The sequence below is a fragment of the Pezoporus occidentalis genome, unplaced genomic scaffold (genome assembly GCF_034315485.1).
Source record: "Pezoporus occidentalis ecotype Australia unplaced genomic scaffold, CSIRO_AGI_Poc_V1 ctg48, whole genome shotgun sequence".
NCBI lineage: Eukaryota > Metazoa > Chordata > Aves > Psittaciformes > Psittacidae > Pezoporus > Pezoporus occidentalis.
Genome location: NW_026915813.1, coordinates 3199250 through 3226708, shown reverse-complemented (window position 1 = coordinate 3226708; position 27459 = coordinate 3199250). Strand labels below are relative to the sequence as shown.

The 27459-nt window shown below is 40.7% G+C and overlaps 1 protein-coding gene across 5 annotated transcripts in view; it reads right to left on the bottom strand.

Moving 5' to 3' along the window:
* CPEB2 (cytoplasmic polyadenylation element binding protein 2) overlaps positions 1 to 25349 on the bottom strand; it is a 54237-nt gene extending 28888 nt beyond the window's left edge. For 3 of the 5 annotated variants that reach the window (XM_062636397.1, XM_062636398.1, XM_062636399.1), the window contains exons 1-4: positions 23433 to 25349; positions 20307 to 20585; positions 9872 to 9962; positions 911 to 961 (exon numbers count right to left, since the gene is read on the bottom strand). In XM_062636397.1, the coding sequence (XP_062492381.1) occupies positions 911 to 961; positions 9872 to 9962; positions 20307 to 20585; positions 23433 to 24860 (1849 nt within the window). In that variant the 5' untranslated portion in view covers positions 24861 to 25349. The remainder of the gene's footprint in view (positions 1 to 910; positions 962 to 9871; positions 9963 to 20306; positions 20586 to 23432) is intronic. The other 2 variants (XM_062636400.1, XM_062636401.1) reach the window with 1 other exon arrangement.
* Positions 25350 to 27459: the final 2110 nt, after the last annotated feature.

Below are 27459 nucleotides of genomic sequence, written 5' to 3'. Positions count from 1 at the left end.
GAATTTCTTTATAGATTTTTTACTGTTGTACAAGGGAAATTAGATATTTATGTTTTATGCCCATTTGCACAACTGTAAATGACTGTGCAGAAGGGTAAAACAATTTAAAAAAGCCCTGTAGAATCACAAACCTAAAATAACTATTCTGACTGTATTTTTTCAATAATTAGGTCTTTTCTGGTAACATTTAGACCCATCAAGTCAATGGCAAAAGTGTACTTGCTTCCTGTACAACAGCTTCCATGTTTTCTAATCTAGAGAAGTTGTGGCACCATAGCTCTAATTTTTTGCAATGTAGAAAAAACATTTGTGTGCAACCCCTGATTTATTATTGACTTAGATGGATTAACAAGCTCTGCTTCCTTCTTTAGCCTCGAACAAAGGCTAAAGTTCATGCCTTCACTGTGTAGCAGATGCTCATGAAGTTTGACCTACTGGGAGAGGAACATGAATGTGAACTCTTTAACCAGCATATTTCGCAGTTAGAAACATGACAAAGCCCCAGAAAACCCAACAAAAATAAAATGTTATTTTACATGAGTGTAAAAGAAATTATCTAGTTTAACCCCCCCCCCCTTTTTTTTTTTTTGTCACACAAGATAGAAAACCATGTGTTTCTGGCCTCCTTATAGCAGATCTTTGGAGAACATACTACTGGTTTGCTTGAGAACAAAAAAGAATAGTGCTGCGTTACAAGCATTTCAGGTTTCAAGTAAGCTAGATATAATGAAAGGCTGTTGTAAGATTAGCTCTTGTCATTCAACTCTGAGAAATGGCAACAGTCCCATCGGTGTTGAAGACTAGAGACAAGTAATTCAATAACAGAATATAATAGTATGATTTTATACCAACATGTCAGATTTAAGCTAAGCTAGAGATAATTAGAAACTGTTATAAGATTAGCACTTACCATTTAACATGAGAAGATTGTCAGTCCCTGGATGTGGGTAACTCAAGCGACCTTAAAAGAAAACAAAAACCAAATAGCAAAAAAACAAATGCAGAGGTTTTAGCTGTTATAATAGAAAAAATAATGAAAAAAAAACCACTGCTTAGAATTTAAGTATAAACTGTATTTCCAGTTTGCCTAAGGGAAGTAAAGAGCTAATATTTAACTCCAAGAACATTAACCAACAATACCCTTGACCCAAGTTAAAGCTGACAAGAACAGACTTCTTAACCTTAATTCTCTGGTCATAAGATCTCCAGTGTGCTTTGGGATCAGCTCCAATAGGATAAAGCTACTTTTTGTTTCATGACACCCAGAAATAGTGCTGACTGCTTTAGTCTTCTCTTTCATAGTGACTGTGAATAACTGTACTATGCACACAGCTTAACAGAGTGGCATTTCTACAGTTTACTGCTTCTCTACTGAATCAATTTAAGGAAAATTATATTAATAGGAATTAAGGCATTAAAATTTTATTAACCAACTTATGAATGTATTTTGGTGTATTACATATAACCACTGTATGCAATATTTTTCAGTAAGTGGCAAAACTAGAGTACTGGTTTAGCTATAATATTTTCAACATTTTATATTGAGTAGAAAGTACATGAAAGCCTCATATCCTGATGTTACAATTTTTCAAGTAATGCATTTTACTACATTGGTGGCATGTTATACCAGTAAACTACTAAAATAGTTAAATGAATGGTTTAAAATGCACAGCTGAAGTGTTTGTTCACTACAAATTCCTTTTTATTAAAGGAGACATTTTCTGTTTACAGGAAGCTGCAAACATACCAGTAGTGCACACTGACCTAGAGAGACATTTACAATAGCTGCTGCGTTTGGAAGAAGTGCGCTTTAATGTGCAAAAAACCTATGTCTCCATCTATCTTGCTATTCAAACATCCTTGCTTGCTTATAATCCATAAGCATATATAAAAAAAATACTGTAACTTAAACATTTAAATCTTTTGGAGGAAATGAGAATGTTTGTGGAAGCGTAAGGAAGAACCCAGTCTGGAAGCAATGGGTGTTTAGAGCTCACACAGGTTTAAAGGGGAATATATATGCAGATGGCTTGCAAGATGTGAGTAAGTATTAGTATAATAATATCATACCTTAATAAGGTCCACTCTAGGAAAAAACATTGGGGAAAAAAGGAAGGAAAAGAAAGAAAGAAAACCAAACCAGCAATCCATGTGTTAAGGTTGTTTAACAATTTCTATCATATACTGTTTTGGGTTTTTTCCCCTACTATTTGTAAACCCATATAATTAACAGCAAGACTCTCCATTTCTCAAAACAGCAGTTCTGTGTCCCAAGGGACACCTTTGAGGTCAAATAAAAAAACCTTTTGCTGAAAATTTTTAAGTAGTAGGGTTTAAGTTTTGCTCTCCCCTTTAGGAAACAAAGATGATAATTTCTATTAACGCTTATACTCAAAACTTCAAAATGGCAAGATTAAGCTTATTTAGGATATTTTATTCAGCCTTATTATTTACAGGCATTGTGGCAAAATTATTTTTATGCAGCTATGTACTCTTTCTCTTCCCACAGATTTCATAATTCTAGTAATGGATGCTATCAGAACACTTGCAGATTAGGGAGGAACTATTTGCTTTGGAATTTGGAAGCATGGAGAAGGAGGTGAAGGGAAAGGGGCAGCCTCCTGGAAAAGGGCAGTTGAATGCCACTTGGAAGGACTTGCCGTCTTTAACTTCTACAGAATTTTTGAGCAGGAAAATACTAAACAAAAGTCTTCATAGGAACTTCTGTCCTCTTGCTCCTTATCTTCAAGGTGTCCAGTTGTAACATACAAGCCATTTTTTCTGTCATGCTGAACACACACAGCTGAGAACTAGGCTTGTTCAGCCTCAAGAGGAGAAGGCTCAGGGGAGACCTTAAGAGCAGCTTCCAGCACCTAAAGGGAGACTACCAGAAATCAGGAGAGGGACTTTTTACAAGGGTGTGTAGTGATAGGATAAGGGGGAATGACTTTAAGCTGAAAGAGAGTAGATTTAGATTACGTATTATGAAGAAGTTCTTCACTGTGAGGATGATGAGTCACTGGCACAGGTGGCCCAGAGAAGTTATGCCTGTCCCACCCCCGGCAGCATTCAAGGCTGGGTTGGATGGGGCTTTGCAAAGCCAGGTGGAAGGTGTCCCTGCCTCTGGCCGGGTGGTGGAACCAGATGATAGCTAAGGTCACGTCCAACCCAAATCATTCTGTGATTCTAGGATACCTAATGCTTCTTAAACAAAGAATGTTCTGCCTTTCTAGCAACGCAAGCTGGTATAACATGAAAATAATTAAGAACGTGGCATCCTTAAATTGCAGTCTGGGAGCTGCCACTGGTTTGCTCACCCTGGTGTGCAAACTCCTTAGTTCTTTAGTCTGTAAAGGTAATATTAATTTGCCTGACAACAGCAAGGATTGTGCAAGATTATTTACTGTCACCATGTTTCCATACAGTACTACAGAAATAGCACTTACAACTATGAGTTTTTCAAATGCTGCATTTATCTAGAACAATAGAAATTGTGAGAAATTATTATCTCATCTTGAACCTCCTCGAGTCTGTGGTGACAATCCTTCTCCCTGTCTGTATACACTTATCTCTTCCTATTCAGCAAGGGAGACAAAAGATACATTTTTTTTTTCCCTGTAATTACTACAGGAAAAGAGGTCAGACTTAATGCCTAACAGGAGAGAGAAGCCCACCAGGGTCAACACCAGGAGAGGAAAAATGGTTTTGAAGATAGGAAGATAGTAAATGCTGGGTTTACAACTCTGGCTTGCGTTCTTGTGCTTCCCCCCCCCCCCCCGCTTCACAAATAAGCTGCATCTGAAACGTAGGTGCCACATGACTAAAGCTGGAATAACGAAGCCCTCATTAAGTGGTGGGGGGAGAGCGCACTAAGGGAGCTGGGCCCACTACTGCAGCCTAAACCTATGAATCACACAAAGAAACCCAATCTTGCCATGTTACAGAGATAAATTTGCTAGCTCAGATAATGAATGATTTGAGGGTTAGAAAGGCAAATGAGTAAGCATCCAGAGCATGTACAGCTCTGCTGATACTTATTTACATGTTTATTTCAATGAAATCATACTTTGTAGTATTGCATGCTGGTGAGCTTAATATGCGTGTTTATTACCTTGTCTAGTACTTGGACTTACAACCTTAAAAAACTTTAATGTAAGTTTGCTTATTTATTCAAAATACAATCACTGCTGTTTGATACATTAACTTAGGCTCTTATCCCTCAGATTAATCTGTTGAAGCAAAATGCAGTATTTCAAAGGTGCCCACCTGACTTTAAGGATATATATGAATTCAGAACACTTCATATATGGAACGGGGTGCAAGATCAGTCTTTACAGAGCACAATTACTTTTTTTAACAGATTATTCTAGTTAAATGGACATATACAGTATCAAACCTAATTTAAAATATCAGTATATAAAATACAGAAGACAGAAGCACTGTAACAATTACTTTGCTTCTATCACATATTCCTTTCCAGTCAGCTATTTTCAGTGCATACTGTTTGATGATTAAAAAGTACCATTTTAAGAACTGCCCTCACCACAAATCCTATCTAATCCCATCCTGCTTCAATGTCCGTAATCTAGAATCGTATAAACCATTCAATAGATGCTCTAGCAATTACAGTGGCCTCTGCCTGCTTAAAAAAAGAAATTTTAATAATATTTAGAGATGCTTTACTGGTTTAAAATCAACTACAAATTAGTTAGGGAATATCTCATATTTAAATAACAGTTTGCATTTCTTAGGAATGGAATACACCCAAGTACTTCACCGACTGCCTACAGAACTTAGCTCTAAAGCATCCCAAATTAGTAACATGCTGCTAACTGGAACAAATACAATGCATGGTATTACTATACGGTAGCATAAAGTATCGTGTTATAGAAATTTTCTCTGTGCAAACCTGATCTTGCAACTTCGCCACATTACTGCTAATTAATAATTCTCATTCGTGGCTAAATTCAAAATAGTATTGCTAAGGAGAAGCAGGTATGTTCGACTTCTCATGCAACTGGGGTTCTATCAAATTTAGCCTCCTTTTCCATATCTAAGTGTGATTAATGTTAAAGTAACTGGTATATATTCCTCACAATTCTTCTGTAGGGACAGAAATAAATAAAAAGCTTGCAAATAAGTTTTGGTGGGGCAGTTTATCTACTAAATCCAACTAGAAGTCTTGCCCATCCAAACCATGAGCAAGTAACGAGCTTGGTTTTAGCTACATTTTTGTAATCTTATGTTACTAATATGGGCAATGCTGCTTCTGAGCATGATGATGCAGTTGTGTGTACTCACTTTTCACTTTTCCTTTTTTCAAGAAGTGCTCTGACTAGAGGAGAACAAGCTTCTAGGTTAAGCTTTTCCCCAACTACTGTAACAGACCAGTGAATGGCTGAAGATTGCAGCAGTTTCAGAAAACTCAGTTTTCAAATCAGTGTAGTTAAGACAACAGCACAAACCTATGTTTGGATAACACCTAGTTACAGAAAGCCTGGATACCACACTTTCAAATGCTTGTGTAAGAATTATGTAAGTCATAATCAGGGCAAATCTCTCTGACAGTTATCTATTTAGGCAAATCAGTACCAGTCTGTAATATACTCTTTTACCATTAAAAGTTTCTATGACAGAAAGAGGAAACAATCTGTATGTACAATTTTAAGTCCTTTTATATAACTAAGAGTGAAGTTTTTTCTTCCATACTTTATTGTTCAGCCTCAAACTCTTTTGAGTGCAATCTGAATTACTCTAGGAAGCAACTTTAAACCCTACAGCTTGATAATGTAAATTACAGATTAAATTTCTTTGAAACACAAGCATGCAAAGAAAGTGTTTTCTACTGTTGCTGAGTCACCAGTGCTTTTTTTACTTCACTAAACATGTGCCAGCAAGTTGCTTTTAAAAGGAAGATATCTAACAGCCAAAAAGTTCAACTAAACCGACTTAAAGAGAAAAGAAACCCAAGAAAAAGCAAGACAGACTTCCACCTGCATCCAGTTATTTTCTCCCACAGATGAGCCAAGTGTTTTACTTTATTACAGGCAATACATGTCTCTGTATCTTTCCTAAAAGAACTGTTTTGCCCTCACACAAAATCAGGAAAAAAATTCATCATGAAGTTAGTATTTCCTCTTTTTTACTCCTGCTAATATAACTATGCCTATCACAAGTTTGGTAGTTAGTATCTTACATGTAGGTTGCAGAGCTGTAAGAGTTGATCAGAAATTAGCTGTAAATTTAGTACACTATCAATATTCTTGCCTTACAAAAAAAAGACAAGCCCTTAAAGTACATTGAAATAACCCAAAGTCTTTACCAGAAAAATATTTAAAACAGCATATGATAAATTCCATTAAATCACCTGCTCAATTCTAATACATATTCCATGCAAAGTGCAGCTATTTCTTCCCTCTCCCCTGTCCCACTCCAATCTATTTTAGCCCAAATGTACTGGCTTTCTGTTTGAAGTGTCTAAGAATCCAAGTTTTCTACAGCTTGACATCAAGCAGCATCGGTATTTGGGGGAGGAAGAGGAAATAAAAAAAAAAAAATCCAAGTACAGAAAAGGTATGTCTGGAAAAGAGTTATCCCAGTAATTCCCATGTTTTTCAGGCTATCAATACTGCAATTCCCTCAAAATAGTTTGAAGGGCTATCAGAAAAATAAAAAGGGTATTTAAGAACAACAATGTAAAAATGAATTAATTTATTTGAAGTTTTATTAATTTCAACTTCAGTTTATATTCCACTGATTGGATGGGGAAATCTTAAACATCACTTGATGCCTTATTATGAAATGTTCTTCAAGAAGGCTGCATGGGAAAGATTAGTTTTAATATGGTCAATATTTCTGCTGCAATGACTAGTGAAGCCAAGCAGCTATACCCTATTAACCAACCTTGAAAAAGTGTCTTATTGAAAGCTAAAAATTACTTCTTTTGATTATGTGCGTAGTAATGACTAAATTTGTCTAAGTGAAGCCAAAACTACGCATCTGTAAACAATTTTTTGGCAGGCATAAACTTTCAGTGAATCATATTTGAAATGAAGTTTTTTCAAGTTCATGAAAGCAAAAGTGGTAAAAATTACTTCCTTCTAAAATGGATCTTGACATGCAAAACTTAGCGCTGTAAGCTAGCACACATGGTGTCTGTTCTGCATTGTGCAAAATCTGAGACAAGATGCTTAGTCATACTCCAGATATTGTAAGCAGCTAAATCTGAAACACGTGCTTAAAATTCCAGGAACTTTCATTTTCCTCTTGTGGTCAGATATAAAAGATGCATTGTTTTAGTATGCTTAGACTTACTTTAAAAACTTGTCGGAATTTTTTTTTTCTAGTTACAAAATACTCTGTAATTACAACAGAGTATGTTATATATATTAATGCAAATGGCAAATAATAATATGCATTCTGCTAGCAAATACGATGGGTTCTTAAGTAAATGTCAGATTTTCTGTGGTAAAAAGCCACAGAGACTGAAACAACAAAATCAGTGTCTCATGGCTTGCAGAAAAAAGAAAAGTTGAAGTTGCTAGGAAATTAGAGAAATGCCAACTAATGGTGACTAAACAGAAGAGGGATAGAGAGGAATTGCAAGCCTGTTCTAGGATGTGTCTTCCCATTTTCAGTCAGTAAGGAACATTTCTCATATCTCACTGTTAATAATGTAGCTGTCTCAGCTGAAATAATAACTTTCAAAGAAAAAAAAAGGTTCATCAACCAATTTAAATAAGAGCACACAATTACTCTATTTAAATTCAGTTGGCATGTACATTGTTCTCTGGCACTTGAACAAAAAAAAAAAAATGGATTTCCTTTGAATTCATCACTATCTGTGGCTTCCATCTGGTTTAGTTCAAACATAAAACTGAGCAGAATTTTCATTGCAAGAATATGATTGGGAAACTGTTAAAAAAAACCTCACAAATCTCTTAATTGCAGACTGAAACCATACATTCATGTCCCTAAAAAGCACAGAGTAGCTATGGAAACTTTACTGAGGTTTTTCTGGAAGTGTCTACGTATGAACCCAATTCACTGGAAACTCTTAAGGCTTTGTCTTGTCATATTCTCACTGAAAAATTATTATTGGAAATACAGTTTTCATCTATTGTATCATAATGAAATATGAATAGATGAATAAAAATGGGTGTTACCTCTCAGTGCCTCTGAAAACTCTGAGTTGTAAAGCCAACTGAAAACAAAAAGATGGCAGGGAGAACAGAGCAACCACTTCCATCTGTCATGTCAGTGTGCACAGAGAAAAGTGAAGAAATGGACTGTTTTTCAGGAATGTGAGAGGTGACGATAGTGGACTGTGATACAAGATCTGCGTTCTCTAATTTTATGCTTAAAAGTAGCTGTACCTTTAAAACCCTTCCCGATTTGGGTTCATATAATGAAAGAAATACTAGTCACCACCTGAACATGGCAAATGGAAGCAACAACCTAACTAGTTACCTTGTCTTTGATGGGATATGCATGCTTTTAGTCCATAGCAGTTACCACTGGGCTAACTTCACAGGTTTCAACCCCTTTGTGGTACTTCTTAATGCAAATGTAAAGATGCAGAATAGACAAACTGAATTTAATAATGGACTTAAATGATAAAATTAAAACTGGAATTAATTCTCTGTAGGCAATAAGAATCAAGAGATCAGATTTATGAACATCTAAGAAAATTTAATTTCAGCTTCCTCTCAAAAGAGGAGGAAAATTAACTGGCTTAAACACTACCCATTTACTGCTTCTTTGTAGAGATCCTCAGCTTGGAGAAAACAAACCCCAAGTTTTCGCTTTACATTGTAAATCTTACAACACTATTACATGCAATCTGAATACTACAGGTCCTCCAACTGAGCACAGATCTTAAGAGACTTTTGCAAAGCATCTTTTAAATTCTGAGAACACAGGCACTCACGTGCTAATGTGACATATATTAAGTCTAGGAGCCTCTAGAAAGAGAATAGATGGGAGTAAATAACAATATAAAAAGAATTTTTAACACTTCTTTTTTAATTTTTGCAATTGCTTCAATACTAAGAATTTCTGCAAACCAAGCCTGAAGTTTCAGATTATTTTAAAGTTAGATTGTGTTAGTCTAATTAGAACACCATAAATGAAGTAACATTTGATCAGGCTATATAAAATGTTTTGGGCTCCCTGCCCCAAGTTTCAGTGGTAGATGCCACCTGAGAGTAAGTATGGAAAAACAGGATTCAAGAGTGAGTTAATGGGTGAATAGATGAGTTAAAATTGAAGCCCATAGAAATTAGCTACAGAGCTTAGAGGGTATGAGGAACCAGCATTCTAAAGCCAAGGGCATTTCTGGACTACTTGAGACCAACAGAAACTGGACAGTTAGATGCATCATTATCCTTCAAGAACTTTGAAAAAAATATTTGAAAGGACAAAAGCTGAATTGATTAGTGGATTTCATTTTCTTCTCAGCTTTCACTGTAAAGAAAGGGAAAATTAACCAGCTAAAACTGGTAGTGGTTTGATTCTCCACTCACTGTCTTTTGGCTAGCACTAACAGAACAGCATGTCACCGCAAACTGAGGTAGAATTTCCTACAGCAGACAAGCAGATTTCAAATAAAACTATGACTTTCTTGAGGGAAAGGAGGGAAGGATGGTAGGGAGAGGTAGGAAAACCTATGAAGACACTAAAGCTTAATTTTAAAACAAACTGCAAACCAATGTTTTCCATAAAATACAGCTTGAGAATGACCTTTCATATGAGCTGAGAAAAATTCGTACGCTATTTTAATAGGAACCTAGAATCTAAATTAGCAATCAGTATTAATTCAAATACGCAGAATGGATGACCCCTTTTTTCTTTATTTAGCATAATAACATACCTTTAAGTGGATCATGCTCTGCTCTCATTATGTCAATAAGGGAGTTTTCCAAAGAGTGCATATTCAGACTGTCATACATTCTATTTCGATCCTAAAAGAGAACAAAATCCTTAGTACTGGAATACAAATTGTGTACTTTTTAACAGGCAACTTGATAGGAAGACAAAGGTGCTTTCTAAAGGCTGCATGCTCAGACACAGTAGAGATGGGCAGTCATAAAAAAGCTTAAGAGACTGAATTTATTATACCAAGACCTGATTTTATTAACAGTAAGTTTAATAGCATCTAAATATGAGACGCACTGTGAAGAACTCTTCTGTGTATGCGCTTTTATAGCCTGTGATTGCCTGTTTGCTTCAGAAGAACTGCTTGACTCAGTTCTAGTGATCCACAGCTGAGTTAAGCGTTAGGCTGTTTAATGAAGGAGACTAATGTCTGTAAGAGCTCAATTTCATTTCATGCAGGAGTTAAGCAGTGAGTAAGGTGGTGACCACAGGACAAGAAGGACAATCACCTCATCTGAAAGAAAGCATTTCGCTGGCGCTTGGCTAAGTACCTCACATGGGCCCTTCACCCCTCTGCTGAGACTGCACTTCTTCCTGGCTTTTGAGCGATTAATCTGGGACTCTTTGCATACAAAGACTGGAGTTATAAATGGTTAGCACTAAATAGTTAAAGGTTGGAAAAATTAAAAGCTAAATTATGAAAGGACTGCTAACAGACTGTCAGCCTTGTACAGAGCATTTTTTTTTTTTGCACATGAAGATTCAGAAGTTACCATAATTTCTTATAAATATTTTCACTGAAGGTAACAAAAGTTAATGCAATAAATCACAAATGTTTTCACTGGTTTTATACTCAACTAAGAAATTTTCTCCTATGTTTTCTAATACACCCAATTTACAGAGACAGAATAAAAATTACTTCTAACTTCCTTGGTCTTCCTGGGATACCATCAGAGACTAAAAATAGTTTGCATAAAACCTCAACCTCTCCTGCTTGCGAGGCTTCTGGCTTAACTGCATTGCACTTAAAGGAATCCTGTAATCAATCATGCTTTAATTTTACTGTTGTCTTCTCTCTGGTTGCACTCATTGTAGTAATTCAACAGAGTAGGATGAAACGCACCACACGCATCCCAAGACCATTAAAATACACCAAAGATACAGCCACGCATTTGGTACATATACAATGGAGACAGAAGGTTATCTGACACAGTTACCGTGGCTTTCCATGACAGTTCAGCAGAACATAGATTAATTCCAAGCTAAGCTCCTCAGCAAGCAGGTATTCGTGCTTTGGGAGTGAAAAAGCAAGCTTTGAAACAGAGGTTTTCTATGAGTCAGAAACTGACTTCTCAACAGCTTTGCAAAACAAGCCATGAAGAAACTTGGATTTTACTTTCATCTTAAAAAGTTTCATCAACTTGATACAACACTGGGATGAAGAGAGAGTAGCCTTTTTTTTCCATCTCTCTCTCCTTCAACCAACCATGAAGAGTACTGGCTTCCTGTTGGGTAAGCAATCTATTATGCTCATTCAATCAGATCCTTTATTTTCTTTTTGGAAGCCCTTCGAGATAATTCTAATGATATATTAAAAAAACCTAAGTTTCTCCTGTCTCCTGCCACGTCCCAGATCAAATGCCAAACACTTTGCAAGGTAATCTTCAACCAGGTTTGAATGCCAGCAAGTCACCAGAATTATTTTAGTTCAGGGCAACCTTATTTTGGGACTGGTTAGCTTTCATTCCATTCTCTAGCTGTCCTGAGAAGCAGCAGAATGAAACTGAAGTGACTAATCTGCTTCCATGCCCTTGCAGGTTTGTTTCTCAATAGCACAATGAAAAGAACCTGCTTACCATAACAAATTTGCTTTCTATAGAAGGTGTGAGCAGTGACAAAGCCGGATCTGTTCCCTACTGTCTCCTAGCATTCAGAAGATTTCATCAGGATTTTTAATGAAGTCTTAAATTCTGCTGAAGACAGTAAGGGGTAGGTAGTCAGTGCTCCTGCAAAAACCAATGCTGAATAAACATCTTTTCCATGCTTTGCTACCTGTGTAACTGACAGGGAAAAAAAACTAGTACTGGTAAAAACTGGACTGAACCATATGTGTGATACTTTATCTTTGTTAAAAGCTTACTGAAGATTTTCTCATTTATTTTTTGATCATTGCTATCTACATATACATTGAGATAACACGTGACTACCTGGCAAACATCTATTCCTGTAGACTTCACTCTGGGGAGCAAAAGCCTGTAAAAAAGGGCACCAACATGGCTGATTCCTAAAACTGGCCCACTTGGTCATGGATTGTGCAGAGAAATTGAGAAGTAAAACATGTAACGTGTTTTTGATTAATTTTAAAACTGCTCCACTGGGTGACATGGTGCAATGACTGCAACTTCAGCATTGCATCACTCTGTTTTGCAAGTTTTATGTATCCAAAGTGAAAGGTCTTGTGCTGCTGGAAGCAGGGGGAATAAACTTTTCCCATCATCTTCAGACTTCAGAAAGTTCATCTCTACAAAGCTAAAAACAGGTCTGTTTCTGTGAATTGTATTACTTCATTTCTGGCAGTGGAAACATTCAATAAGCATGCACTGTACAATATAAATATGTTGTGAATACACCGAAGTAAAGCAGGATTTAAACATGTGAATTGTATTCTGTTCTGTCACCACCCACATCCCAGTATCTACTTGTGAGTTCAGGTAATACCTAGCTAATCAGTCCATCAAACTTTAACACCTATTCCAATTCACTGATAAACTACTTACTATAAAGCAACAATAACAAATTTAACTATCTCAAAAGGAGTTAAATCATTCTTTGGGTACGAGGCTGATTTTAAACGTTTGTGCAACTATGCCTTATAATGCTAAAAAGCTTCTCTGTGCTCCCCAAATATGCAAATCATATCTTTAAAGAGCACAGTTATCTATGCAATTATGAAGCTTTGATTCCAAAGCAGAACTTAGAAGAATTTTAATATTGTAGGTCACATCAGCAAAGGTTTTCTACAGCTTTTGTTGCAGAAAAAGCCTGCAATGGTTTCACAGGGACAGTTCTACTACTGCATGCTCTACTCAACCAGAAAATTTCCACTGTGATTTTGCCTGATCATCAAGACAAGCACTAAAAATATTATCACTGAACTTGACTGTTTTACATAGCTTTCCATGCACAGGGAAATTAGTCCTTAATTCTTGGGACTACCTTTAGTTCCAATATTTCAACATGGCTGATAAGCAGTTAGCTCCTAGAAGAGCCCAGAACTACTTTTAAAACAACATGGAAATAGTCCCAAGAATCAGAACTATTTCCATATTGTTTTAAAAGTCATTCCAGGTTGTTTTAGGAGATAATTGCTAATCGATTGTGTTGAAATAATGAAACTAAAGATAATCAGCAGTACAAAGGCATTGCTACAAAAGCATATATGTTAATACAAAAGTTTTGTATCAGCCTGACTCCAAAAGCTCCTTTTGTCAAAGCTGAATTCCTGTAAAATATTTTGCATCTCCCTCACTTCTGTGGCTCATTAGTCCTATGCTAAGCAGCAAGCGAACTCTTGCTGTGTCGGAAGGTCCATATCTCAGTGGAATGTCACAACATAATGCTAGGGTTTTTTTTATCTCCAGAGCCAATAGTTAACTTCTCCCAAGCACTACAAATTCTCACACTAGCTTTTTATTCTTTTTAAATGTATAAACATTTGAATACTGCTTGACCTACCTTTCCAATACCAGAATCACAACTGCATTCTTACACAGCAGAAGACCACGGTTTTGATATAATTAACTAAAGATTCAGAGATATATGGCTAAGTGACAAATTGTCAGCTCAACTTAAAAGTTAAGACTATGCTAGAAAGTTTACAGAAAAATGGTAATTGTTTCTGAATTTTTACGAATTTACACAATATAGAAGCATGGAGTATCCTACCCATAGAATATAGTTAGTGCTAGAAGAACTTTTTGACAATGTCATGCAAAAATCCATCCTCAGAGTGCGCACTTCAGAAGTTCTACTCTCATATACCTACACGTGGAATGAATGGAAAGAGGGCAGCTTCCTCCGATGAGGAAGTTTCAACACTAAATTGTTGGACAAATAATTGTTCTTGGCACAATTTATTTAGGATAGATATATTCTAAATATATCCATGCAATTTATGCAAAGATTATCCTGTTTGAGCATTTGCATAAACTCAGTGCAGTCATATCTCAAAGTGCGCATAGTGTCATGCATAAAGCAAATAAAAGGACAAACTATTCAACAGTGAGTAAAATTTTACCAAACTTTAACCAAAAAATACATGTTCATAGTTAAGAAGCTAAACAATTTTGAATTTTGGGCACATACTTCAAACCACTCAGTTGTACGACTACTTGTAGTAAAAAAAAAATTCTAACGCAGGTATTAAATTCAGTAAATGAAAGTATCTTCAAAACATGCTCTATGTCCCTTTGTATTCTAAAGAATCCAATAGGGGCTGGAAACAGAGCCATAAAGCTTCCAGTCATTGTCCAGCATGGTCTTCTCTGGTTGCAAAAAAGACACAGTAGTTTTGACCTCCTGAATTAACTGATTTTTTTTTAAAAAGTTCAATTAAAGAAACTTTTAAGAAATCACTTCCTAAACTAAAAATGTTAACAGGTCCCATTTTTTGAATAAAAATGTGTTCTAAGATTAGAAAGTCACAGCTGATTTAATAATAAACTATTCAAAGTACTCGAATATATCACTTAGTGTTAATGTTAGCAGTAATAACTTAATCAAGTACATCATATTCTAAAATATCCTCTTTGCGAAGATCTAAACTTCAAGTCATTCTCATTTTAGTGAGAACATACTATAATCATAAGCCCATTGCTGAAACCATAACTAATGTAAATGAGAAACTTAATATGAAAACCCATGACTACTATAATTTTAGTTCTATAAAAAAAGCAAGGAAGAAGGCTTAAAGTAGATACATGAAATTGCTTGGTTACTTTCCATGGTATCATTAGTGGTAAAGATGAACTATAATATCTGGTAGACATCTGTGAATGGTCAACCTGATAAAAGTATTTTGAAGTTAAAATGACACAATGAGCTATGTAAGTCAACTAAATTGAGCCTAAAATGCACCAAGAACAGGTCCTGTGGCAAAGACACACCTACTTCCCCGACTACATAAACATTTAAAAATGAACAAAAAAACCCCAACCGTGTGTACTGTATCCATACTGGAGTACTTCAGCTCAAGAATATGCATTCATATGCTGGAAACAAGCCAGACACATTATAGAGATGATTAAAGGCTTGGCAAGATTGACTTACAAGGAAAATCTGGAAGATTTGTGTATTAATAGCTTCAACAAAATAACTAAAGGAACAATTAGACATTTGAAGGGGAAGTTGTGATTCAAGTTTTGGGTTCCTCCCTCCTCACCCCCTGAAATATCTATACAGTTTTGAGTACTTACATGCAGATACATCAGACCATACGGCATTTCAATTTAGGAGAACAACTATGCTTTGGCAGACAGTAAGAGGTGAAACACTCTACTAAGTATACACATCACTGCTATACTATCATGACTCCTAATATTATGTTGAATTTTCCTAACTCTGTTTTTGACTTTCGTCAATAGAATGAGCTGTGTAACTGCAGGAAATTTTAACAGTAGGAGAGAATTCTTAGTTCATCTAAAGTCATAAACACACTTGTATCGTAAGTCCCACAAACTTTCTGCTAACTAATCCCTTTGAATTGTTGATCTGTGAGCCTCCCAATAATATTTATTCAAGTCTTGATCCTGAAATTCAAAGTATGAAAGCACTCCATTTCCTCCAGGTAGAGATATCCCCAGTATAGTGCTCAGAGACAAATACCTGGCTTTGTATGTTATTTAATCAGCCCCAGGTAATCAATCTACTGCATTAGAAATCCTGAAGACACTGTTCTGTTGCAGGTTTTGCCTTAGTAAAAACAAACTGGTCAACCCTGGCTTATAAATCAGCATTTGGACAATTACATTAGTCTGAAGACTAAGACAATGTAGCAGCCAGACACTTGCAACGCCTTCAAGTTTAAAATCAGCTGATAAACACACTTCTGAAGAAACAGGCCACATTCACAAGAGTCAAAATAGGGCATTAAGAACCCAAATTTAGAAACTTTCTGTTCATCTAATATTAACTGATATGTGTAGCATCAAGATTAGCCATTTAAACTGTTACGGTACATTTACTAAATTGTCATATAAAACTGTCATATTCAGAATCTAAAATCCTCTGAATGGATTTTGACAGCAGTTTAAATATCTAAAACTGCCACCTGTTGTTAAAACTCATTTTGTTTTGCAAGTGTTTTTTTTTTTTTGAAGACTTTAGAACATTTGAAAAGTAAATAGAAAAAAACCTAATCTGCATTTTTAAGAGATGGTACCTTACCATACAAATCCCCACCTGGAGAGCTGTATTAAACAGAGAATAATAAAGCTCAGCTTTTAGGACCATGAACACTGCGTGTACTGTTTGCACAAACAGGAAGGACAAATCAAGGTGAAAAACAGACAGACATGAAGTTTATTTCCTCAACTTGAGAGACACTGAAACTAAACTCATAGAAAGCAGTGTTTTCACCAGAATAAAAATAGTTAAACACTGAAGTGTATTATTAAACTGTTACAATAGGTTTTAATAACCTTACTTGCAAGATATTAAGAAATATTAAGCTTGCAATCAAAACAAGGTAGCAGACATTACAATTTTTAAAATAAAAAGATCTAGAAATGGTTAATTACTTTCCTCATCCAAGGAATGTAAATGAAATATATGAATTCACACTGCTTTCTGCTCTTGCATTTTGGCCACGGAAATGCTTTTGGGTTTTTGTTTTGTTGTTTGTTTTGTTTTTTTTGTGGGATGGAAACAGTATGTGGTGTTAGAAATACATTTGTAGCTCTTGCACCCTATTTTTTTTCTTTAATTTTATATCAGAGAATAAGAGTATTCATATTGCCTAACTTCTTGACATGCAACATTAAGTGCCTAAACAGGAATCCCAGGGGCTATATAAGGTCAGTGGTAGCAGGTATGTTCTTCTAAAGAATTAGATTATCTAAATAAGGAGCCTAGATTCTAAGGAGAGAGAAACAGGCTTCTCAATTAAATGCTTAAGTTTGATGGTGTGAATACCTGGCAAGATTTCTAACTGTTCTTTAATGACTCTGGTGCAAGGCAACAACCCGTTTCCTATGTGAAGTACCTATAACAGTGCAACCAGCGTACACCTCATTTTGGCTATGAAAGAACTTTTTTCTTCATGTAGCTTGTGCTATGTTATAAACCTAAGGGAAAGCAAAAAGCTTCTTACAGTGAGTCACAAAAGAAAAACTTGGCTATTGGCTTAATTTGTTCACATTTCAATCAGGGTTCCCATGATGTTTGACTAATTTAAAAACAGAACAAGAACTTCTGAACTTCAGAAAATTCCCCCGAGATATTGCTGTAGCTAATGTGGCAACTGTGAATTTAACTTCATGTGGGATACATTTCATTTTTAACTATGAAGTACAGAAAATCTGGTTTCATCCCTTTACACAAAACACATAATTACTTATTCAGCTATAAGTAATGACATTCATTGTCACTGGTATATTAGCTTAATGCCAAGAAACATTATTTTCATCAAAATTTACGTCAGTTCTATACTGGGGACCATCCATTAATGCAAACGCCAAAGAATAAAAAAGTTTAATAGAAGGGAAAAACATTGAATTTGAATACGATTCCTCTTGTGGCTTATCTTGCATGCATCAGGTACATGTTTTAAAGCATCTGACACTACTGAATGCTTTTTGGACTTAGCAAAAATTAAGATAGGATTTTAATGTTCTGCTACCATGTTTTTAATAATCTGCAGAAAGTCAGTGAGGACACTGGCTTTTCTAACCATATTTCATTTGCTAAGCTTGAGCTAGCTAAAGTTTAGAGGAGAGGTGCTTTGTCCCCTGACATACCAATGACTACTACAGTTAAAACAAGGATGCATGATCATGTGGGAAAGTATTCTGCAATACTGTGAACAATGCAGTATGCATTCAACATGCCTGCTAAGATGCGGTTGCTCTGTAGAAGCCTGGAAGAAATAGGTGACTTCTACATACACAAACGATTTTGTGCAAGACTTTCCAAATGGCATAGAATTTAATTACTATTTTTTACTATCTTCTGAAATTGCTACTGTATCTTTAAGACTCCTCAATCTAAATACCTCAGCCTTTTATGGAAGGAGACGAGCACAGTACAAATTAGCAAGATGGGTGTTTGACAGCATCGCAATTGCCAGCACAAGTCCTGATGAAAATAAGCACGCATGCTTTGAGCGCTATTTAACTTTTTCATTATGACATGCAAAATGTAACAGGCATCATAAGGAATTAACTATATAACAATAGTATAATCACTGAAAAATAAGAACACTATTTCAGTGCAGCAAAGCAATCAAAGGAGACATCAAGCATTTCTAGAATAGCAGTAGATAACACTGCACCTTTTCAAAGAAGATTGGTTTTACTCTGTTCTGCAACTATGACTTTATACATGTAAAGGAGATTTAAGCACAGATAGTTCTATAGCATAAATATAGCCAAACAGGTCTGTCTAATCAGTGGTGCTGGTGCTCACAGGCAAAACCAACAACAATTACGTGCGCCCACCTTCTCACTTTGACACTATCTCTTCACAAAACTAAAAAACCCCAGTCCTCAAACAGAAACACTGATGTAATTTATTATAATATGCAAGATTTTCTCCTACCCTACTACATAGAAATGATTTCTAGTTTGCATGCACAAGGCTTTTGTTTAGACATAAAATGAGTTCATCTATATTAGATGACTACTGTAGAAGCTTCTGAAAAGTTTAAAGCAATAGTCATACTGACTTGTAAGGCATACTGAATGAGTAAATACATTCACAACTTGTGCTTAGCTGTGTATAAATACCAATATATATGTTACTGTAGTTTCAACGTATGATGGCATTAGTATTTCTAATCTTGTTCCCGTTCAGGAGACATTTCAGTGTTTCAACTATTCTTGAAGCCCTCCACAACAGATCATTACCCACCTATAATCTGTTTTCCTTAACAGATCAGGGTTAACATACAAAGAATGGCACCTTTTTTCCCCCCATCCTTCCATCCACACAAAAAGTATTGAACTATGATATCCCAGCTAGTAAGGCTACTTAATGGAACAGATTTTCACAGTACAGGCAAATACTCTTGTAAGTTTTCAGGCCCAGTGCATACACCTGGTGCAGAATTTAGGTATGTCTGAAAGTCACTATTACCCTTCATAATACTGCAAGTATCAGAGCTCACCTGGACACAGTGAGGACATGGCCTCTTATGCCAAAAAGAAGTCCACTAGCAAAATGGTAAGAAAAATAGGAACTCTGGTGAGAAAACTGGTCCCAGGGAACACCCTTTTACCCCTATTACAGCTACATGAGGATTAGCTGCTAAATGATGCAAACAGAGCCGTTTTAACTCAAATATGGTCACAATTACAACAAATGAAACTCCAAGTGACTCTGTGTGAAACCTGACAAAAAAAATCAACTATATTAGCCTTTTATGGAGAGAAAGAAACATTCTTTTTATTTTCTCTGCATTATAATATTTTCTACTTTTACTGGAATACAGTAGTTCACTGTGAGAGAGAAAACAAAACTAAGAATTGTTCAAATGGCAACTGAGATTGGGATCCAAAATAATAAAGGTCTCCACTAACAACAAATGTTACAACTAAATGAATTTAGGAAGGAATGGTAAAAGTAGAGGCTGGAGCTAGTACACTTGCTTCAAGTCACATCGGATGTCACTGACAAAATTCAGGAGGTGAACCCTTTAGTTCTAAGACACACTCCTCCTGTTTGACACTTCTAAACCATGGGGTTTACAGCCAAAACATAACATAAAAGTTGCTAGAATAGAATAAAAATCTCACTAATACATAAATGCCAGCCTAAAACACCAGTAAAAGATAAACGTGACAAAGACTCGGAGCCACCTACAAAAGTAAGAAAACTTATGTATGAGCACAAGTGAACAGAAAGTCCAAGTTTTAAATGGATAAGAATACAAGTGTTACCATAGGCAGAAAACACTTGCTGGATTAAACATATTTTGTTATATTTATTGCACATCAGCAGCTCCAGTTTCTGTCTTTCTTGACAGTCAACATCCTTAATTAACTGTAAGAATCACATATTGCTGAATACTCTGAAAACACTGGGGTTAGTTGCAATTTAGGACTAAAAATAATACAGAAATACACAATTTTCAAACCAGCTATCAGGGTTAAAATGACTGTTTAATTCTCCTTTAAAATGAACAAAGACTATAAGCAGTTACATACCAACCTTACCTGCAAAGGAAGGAGAGTATTACTGTTGTTGTCAGTTCGGAAAACATTATCTTCAATCCACGATTTTGGTGTCAACGATGGAGTGGAGCGAGTAAATTTAGGAGGAGCTATGACATTACCAGAAAAGGGCTTCTTCAAAGGAGAGATCTGGTTCATAGTTCCTGGAATTCCCATGTTTCCAGTTCTACGATGGTCTCTGCCATGCATTCCTCCCCAGGATATATTTCCTGTGCTCCAGCCACTGCTCTGATTGCTCCAGGGCGACTGCTTCAGAAGAGGCTAAAAACAGAGATCAATTTGTATTATTTGAGAATACTTGAAATGTCACTTTACTTGAAAAAAAAACAAAACCAAAACCCAAAACAACAAAAAAAAAAACAAAACAACCAACCACCAAATAACCAGTGCACAGAGACTTCCACTCTTTCCTGATAACATGTAAATTAATTACTGAGGCAAGGAAGAAAACAACATCATAAAGAATTTTTCATTTCCACTCCTCCATACACCCACCCTAAAAAACACCACAGTGCTTGTGCAATCCATTTAGATTGTCATAACTGGTAGCATTCTTTAAAGCTACGCAGTAGAACAATTCCAGGGTGTAAAACCATGTTACAAAACACCAGGAGACCATTTTCTTATACATCACATGGTATTACATGGTACTAAATTGTGTAGTTTCTGCAAAAATAACACAAGAATTTAAAAGAAGTCAATTAAAATAATTCTTATAATATTATTATTCTACTACTAGCATGAGTAGCAGCACTTCATTACAGCAAGTGGAAATTTAAAAATTAAAATTCAGATGGCAGGTTGACATTTCCCCCCCCCCAGTGTTTTGAGTGTCGTCTCAGTATTACCATGTAAGAGCAAAAAGAGTACTGATTATTGTACAGAGAATCAGTTTGAAGGAGCTATCTTAACATTTCCACATGAAAACACATTATTCTGAACCTGCTGCTCAAGTATTTCTGGAGTAATGAACTGGACTATCTGTGGAATTTTGCAAGGTTTTAGGTGATTCCCCCTTCCCCCCCCCCCCCCCCCGAATCATAGAATAGTTAGAGTTGGAAAGGACCTTAAGATCACCTAGTTCCATCCCTCCGCCATGGGCAGGGACACAGTATAAAGCAATTCTGTATCTAAACAAGTGCACTGTATTTCTCAGTATGAAAATGGAAGCAGTATTTTGAGGGAAGAATTTTACAGGACTGTAAGTTTTTATTGCTAAGCCACAACTTGTGCAAAAAAAGTGACCTATAGTTGTCATACTACCAAGAGGTGGACCCACCGAGTCTGACTGACAGTGAGGAACAGTATCTATCTTTAATGTTTCCCAATCTGTTCTTGGAAAGGTTTTTTCTCAAACAAGAAATGGGGGGGGGGGGGGGGGGGGGTGTTCTATATTTAGCTCTTCTGTGAAGTCAAAATGCAGTATTTTAAGCTTAGCTGCAAGAAACCCTCAGCTTGTAACTCTAATAACTTAGAAATGTAAAGCATGTCAATATGTTATGTATTAGAAAGAACTGAACTTTCCGAAAACAGAAAGACAAAATTATAATAATCCCCCCCCCCCAAACCAAACAAAACCCCCAGCTAAAGCCATTTTTGGTCAAGTAATCATGAAAACATCCCATTCTATATAATTATAGATAATTATGTTGTAAAACTTGAATACTTTGTTTGGAATTTTGGGAGAGGCAGGCACTCTATTGTGAAACAAACCTGAAGAGATAATGCCAAATGTTAACAAGCCTCTAATATTGCTAGCTATGCTGCCATGGCACTGTTTTAAGTTTACCTACAACTCGTAACTGAGAGAAAATTCCTGTACACCTTACTGTAGGAAAAATGCTTTGAAATTTGTTTGAAGAGGTTTATTATAGATGTTAAAGACAACTAGCTCCTAACCATGAAGCATCCAAATTAGTTCTTGGACAGGCACACTTAATGTGAGATTCCAATACTGACAGAAATGCCTTCCAAATCCAGCTCTACCAATTAAAACTGTCAGGATTTAATATTAGAATGAAAGAAAAATTAAGATGAGGCCTGTATAACTTCGGCCTGTCATAACCGAGCAGGTGACTGGAGCGAGATGTGGGTACTATGCGCTAGCAGGTAACACTAACATGGATCCGCTTTCCTGCAACTTCTTACAATTAGTATTTTGTTCCAGGAAGCAACGCAAACTCTCATTTTAACACGGGATCGTTATGCCGCTTGACTAAAATTGGTAGCAGAACTACGGTAACACTAAACAGAGCGCTGTTTCTGGATACAAAATCAAGTAATTTCGGGCGAAACCCCTGAAAAGGCAACAACGTTGACAAACTTTACTTTTGAACCTGCTTTCGGTGCCCACCCGGCCGAGCACGGCGAAGGGGCTTCCCAGGAGGAGGCACCGCCAGCGCCGGGGGGCTGTCAGGCGCATTGTTCCGACACCGCGCTGCCTACGGGCGACTGGGGGGGGGGGGGGAGCGGGGGGCAATGGGGATGCTTTCACGGCGAAACCCCTTGACAAGAAAATGAGCGTTTATCCTGTCTTATGAGGGGTAACCGCCTCCTCTGATCCCGAAAATAAACGACGTCCTCGGGTATTCGGCAGCGCACCGAGGAGGGCGGCCACAGCCCAGAGGAGGCGGCTGAAGGGGCCGCCCCGCCACCTGCCACCCGGAACGAGCGGGGAGCACCGGCCGGGCGCGGGGCGGGCTGCTGGGAACATCCTCCCGGCCCGACCGCCGCGGCCGTCGTCCACCCTGGCCCCGCACGGGGCGGGGGCCTCACGTACCCTCGGACCAGCCACCGACGGCTCCCGGCCCGCCGAGCGCGGAGGAACGACAGCGGCCGGGCCAGGCCGGGCCCCACCCTGCCTCCGCGGTCTCGCCGGGCTGTCACCGCCGCGCAGCCTCACCCAGCGCAGGCAGGGGGGAAGGAGAAAGCTCCCGGCTCCCGCTACTAGCGAAACGCGGGGAGCAGAGCCCCCTCCGACTCACGTCCCCGCGTTCTCCTCCCCTCCCCGGGGCTCCCTTTCGCCCCGGGCTCCCTTCCGGAGCCGGCTTGCCCGGGCTCCGTGCCGCCCCACCGCGGCTGCCCGGGTCTCCCTCCGCCGCCCGGTACCTGGTGGTGGTTGTAGGAGTTTCTCTGCTGCAGGAAGGCGGCGGCGGCCGCGGCCGCCTGATGTTGGTGCTGGAGCTGGGGGCTCACAGGGGATCTGCGGTTTTGCTGTTGTTGCTGCTGCTGCTGCTGAGGTAAATTCATCTGCGGCGGCGGCGGCGGGGGGGCGGCGGCCGAGAAGGGGCTGCTGAAGGGCCCGGCGCAGGGGTTGTGAGGAGACACCGGTGAGAAGCTCTGGAAGAAAGCGGGGTTGATGGATGACGGTATCCCCGGGTAGAAGCTGGTCTCGGATTCCGGGCTCGGGGGCGGCATCGCACTGATCTGCCCGCCGCCGCCGCTGGAGACTGGAGGCTGCTGCGTCTGTTGCGGAGGCGGCGACGAGGTCTGCACCGACCAGGGGGTGCCGAAGCCGGGCAGCGGCGGAGGAGGAGGGGAAGCCGCCGAGGAGGAGCCGCCCCCGCTCTGGTGATGGGGGCTGGGGATCTCCGGGCTCTGCAGGCTGCTGAAGCCAGAGCCTAGCCCGCCGGGCAGGAGGTTCCCGGGGCTGCCCAGCAAGTGGCTGTTCGGGGGGGACTCCATGGGGGGCAGCTTGGCTCTCGCCTGCAGATGAGGAGGAGACGGAGGCGGATTCACGCAGGAGGCGGCGGCCACCCCCACATTGGGGTCCGCGGACACCGATCCCCCTGGGCAGGAAGGGGCGAGCAGCTCGGAAGCCCCTCTGTCCGCGCCGCCCTTGCGCTCGGCAGGGCTGAGGGGCCGATGGTGTGGGAAGTCCCCCGTCCGCGGCGGCTCCGGGGGGTGAGCGCTGAGGAGCTGGAGCTGCTGCTGTTGCCTGTACTCCTGCTGCTGGTACTTGTCAGTGGGGTGGCTGAACTGCTGCTGCTGCTGAGGGGGGTGGTGATGATAGTCTCGGGGGTGGTGGTTATTCAGGGGGTGGCTGCTGCCGAGCTGGGCTGGGCTGCTGAGCGGCTGCTGCTTAAACTCTTTCCTCTTCTGGCTCAGCTGAGAAGGCGGCGGCTGTTGCTGCTGCGGTTGCTGCTTGTTTAAATCCTGGTGGGGGCTGAGACTGGGTTTAAAGTCAGAGGAGGGGTGGCCGAGAGGGGGGTGTCCTGATGCGGGGCTGCTGCCCAGCCTCTCGCTGCCCGGCTGCTGCTGTGTCACCCCCAGGAGCAGCTCATCCTGCATGTTCTGATGATGCGCAGCAGCGGCCGCCGAGGGGAGCAGAGAGGGCGGCGGCGACCCACCGGACACGCCGCCGCTGCCGGAGGAACCGGTTACAGCGGGTGAGAAGGGACAGGAGGAGGAGGAACAAGAGGCGGCCGCCGCTGCCTGGCAAGGGAAGGGCCCAGCTGTGCCAGCACCTCCTACACTCGACGGTGGGTTAGGGCCGGAGGTCGCCGTCTGTGAGAGCCCGGGGCTGCGATCCCCCATGCACTGGAGGGAGCTCCCCTGGCGAACCCCTGCCCCCGGGAGTCTGAAGAGATAAAGATAATTATCAGTGATTTGGGGGAACGGCGCTTACAACACCAGCCTATCGCAAATCTCTATATAACCCACGGAATAGCCACTCTCTGGAATAAAGCCCTCTTTCTTGCCATGATTCCGCTGCACTGGTTTTAACAGTGCCGGAGTTTTTTGATAATAAATAGTTCTATTTTTATCAGGGCTTTTTTTTTTTTAATCGGAGAAAAGAAAACGTCTAGCTTGGCGGGATCCCCTCCGTGCGGCCCTTCTCGCCTGCCGTCGCACCCACAGCAACCCGCTAGCTCGTCACCAACATCCAGACGACCACCCCCCCCCCCAGTCCCCCGTAACTCGTCCGCCCGTCCCTCAGCCGCTACCCCGTAACGCAGGGGGAAGCGGGGAACCCGGGCTCGGCAGGAGTCACTGAGGCCGCCGGTACCCCATACGGCAGCGACCCGGCTGCCTCAGCTAGGCTCCGCCCGCTCCCAGCCACCTCCCCCGCCCCCACTGCCGGCTTGGAGCTGGCTGCACGGCCCTTAAGAACGTCGGAACATTCGTCATAGTGACGTCACGGCCCCACCTCCCTGCGCGCCCAGTCGACCTCGGTAATGAGCTGGCGGCTCCGCCCCCTCATGAATAATGCATCACCTCCGGAGCCCAGCTCCAATGCCCGGCTCCGGGTTGGGGGGGGCGCTTGCGATGACCAACGCCCGCGCGCACAGCGCCCCACCGGCGGGCTGACCGCTACCACTGAGGTGTGTGTGGGAAAGTGACAGCCTTTCAGTAACGCCCTGGAGGCCTGCTGGGCTTCGACGGCGTATCTACCCTCAGTACCTGAAACCAAGGGTTTTATTTCGCTCGTGACACCGGGTGCGCCCGGCTTTTTACGTCCGCAAGCAGAACGGGGTGAGGCGCAGACCGCCACAGCTCGCTCCGCCGGCTGCCATCCCAGCAGGGGAGGGACGCCCCGCCCCCTCGTCTCTCGCGCCGCTCATTTGCATTGACGCAGGGCCGCGCGCCACGGGCGGGCCGAGGGGAGGGGGGAGGGCGAGAGGAGGTGGGGCGCGAGCTCGGCGGCACGAGACGGGCGGGTGTCGGGAGCCACGCCCGTGTCCCGCCCTCTCCTCGCGCCGTCGCCTCAGCGCTCGTTCCCCCCCCCCCGCGGGGCTCGTGTCCCCTCAGCGCTGATCGGCCGCGGGTGACAGCGCGCCGGCCGCCTCTGCCGCTGTGGCGGGGGTGCAGCGCCGGGGCTCTGCCCGGCTCCGGTACTCCTGTCCCTCCGGTAACAGGGAGGCGCGGTCACCCTGTCCTCTCTGCCCAGGTGGTGCCATCGAACCTTGCCCCGCGCTTGTGGGTTCCTCGGAGCGCACACCAGCCCTTGCTGGGGTCTGGTGGCGCGGTGGTGCCTTTTGAGGCATTTCCTGAGCAAACGGTATTGAACGTGGGGTTCTACTCTTTCCACCCATTGGAAACAGCTCTTGGGAACTGTTTTCATGCCAAAAATTCATTAAACGGTTTGACAACTTAGATGTAAGAGTTGTAGGTATCCCTGAACAGACCAAAATAAGAGAGCTCTTTTCGTGCTGTGGGAAAGCTGTAGAGAGAATGGCTACACGGCTGTTGAGAATACATCGGGGAAGCACCATTATAGGTTTGACCTATTGTGCTTTTCTCTAGGCATCCATTAGTGGCCACTGTCAAAGGCAGGATGACTGCTTTCCGTTTGGCCGGTGGACCTTTGGTCTGACCCAGTGTAACACTTCTTGTTTGTTAAATCTGTGTGTATTTGCCATACACATATAGAATACAAAGGAAACGAAACATTGGTCTGACATCTGCAGCCATGTCTGGTGTGGCTGTGACCTGAATGTGTGCGTGTTTGGGTATCCATGCCATCTTGCAGGGTAGAGATGAAAATACATTTGCAGCATAGAAGAATAATTAATACATAGTTATCTTTGCTGTATTATGGCTTTGTGCACCAGAATTGCTCATTATATTGGCATCTGCTTCAAGAAATCTGCAGCCGTCTGTCTTACAAGTGGTAATAAATAAAGAGTGCAGACCAAGGCCCTGTGATGATCACATGCTGAGTAAATGATGCTGGCCGAGTAATGGTTCCTCTCTGAATAGCGAGTTGCTTCATGCCACAGTCCTTGTAAGCATTAGTTTTGTGAGCTGCAGAGCTGGTAGCATCTGGCCTTCCTTTGTGTTCATGTCCTACGCCTGGCACTCGGTTATGTGCAAGCTTCAACAGAAGCTGTCCTCTACGTGGGGTGTTCTCAGGCTCTTGCAAGGGTGGAAGCAATGCTGTGTTGAGTCTCTCCTATAAGCAGCTGCCTAGTTCTACAAAGTGTGTAGGAACTCACCGAGTTGTTTGTTTTGTTGGGTTTTTTTTTGAAAGTGCTCAGCTTCTCTGCCCCTCACCTTTAAATCAAGCCCAAATTCTAGCGATTTTTCCATCCAAACAGCTACTGTGGCTTCTGTGAGTGGACTTTTTAAATTGAATTAAAGACAAGAGTACTTACAGCTTTTGTGACAGTTTACCTCTACCATGGTAGCTACC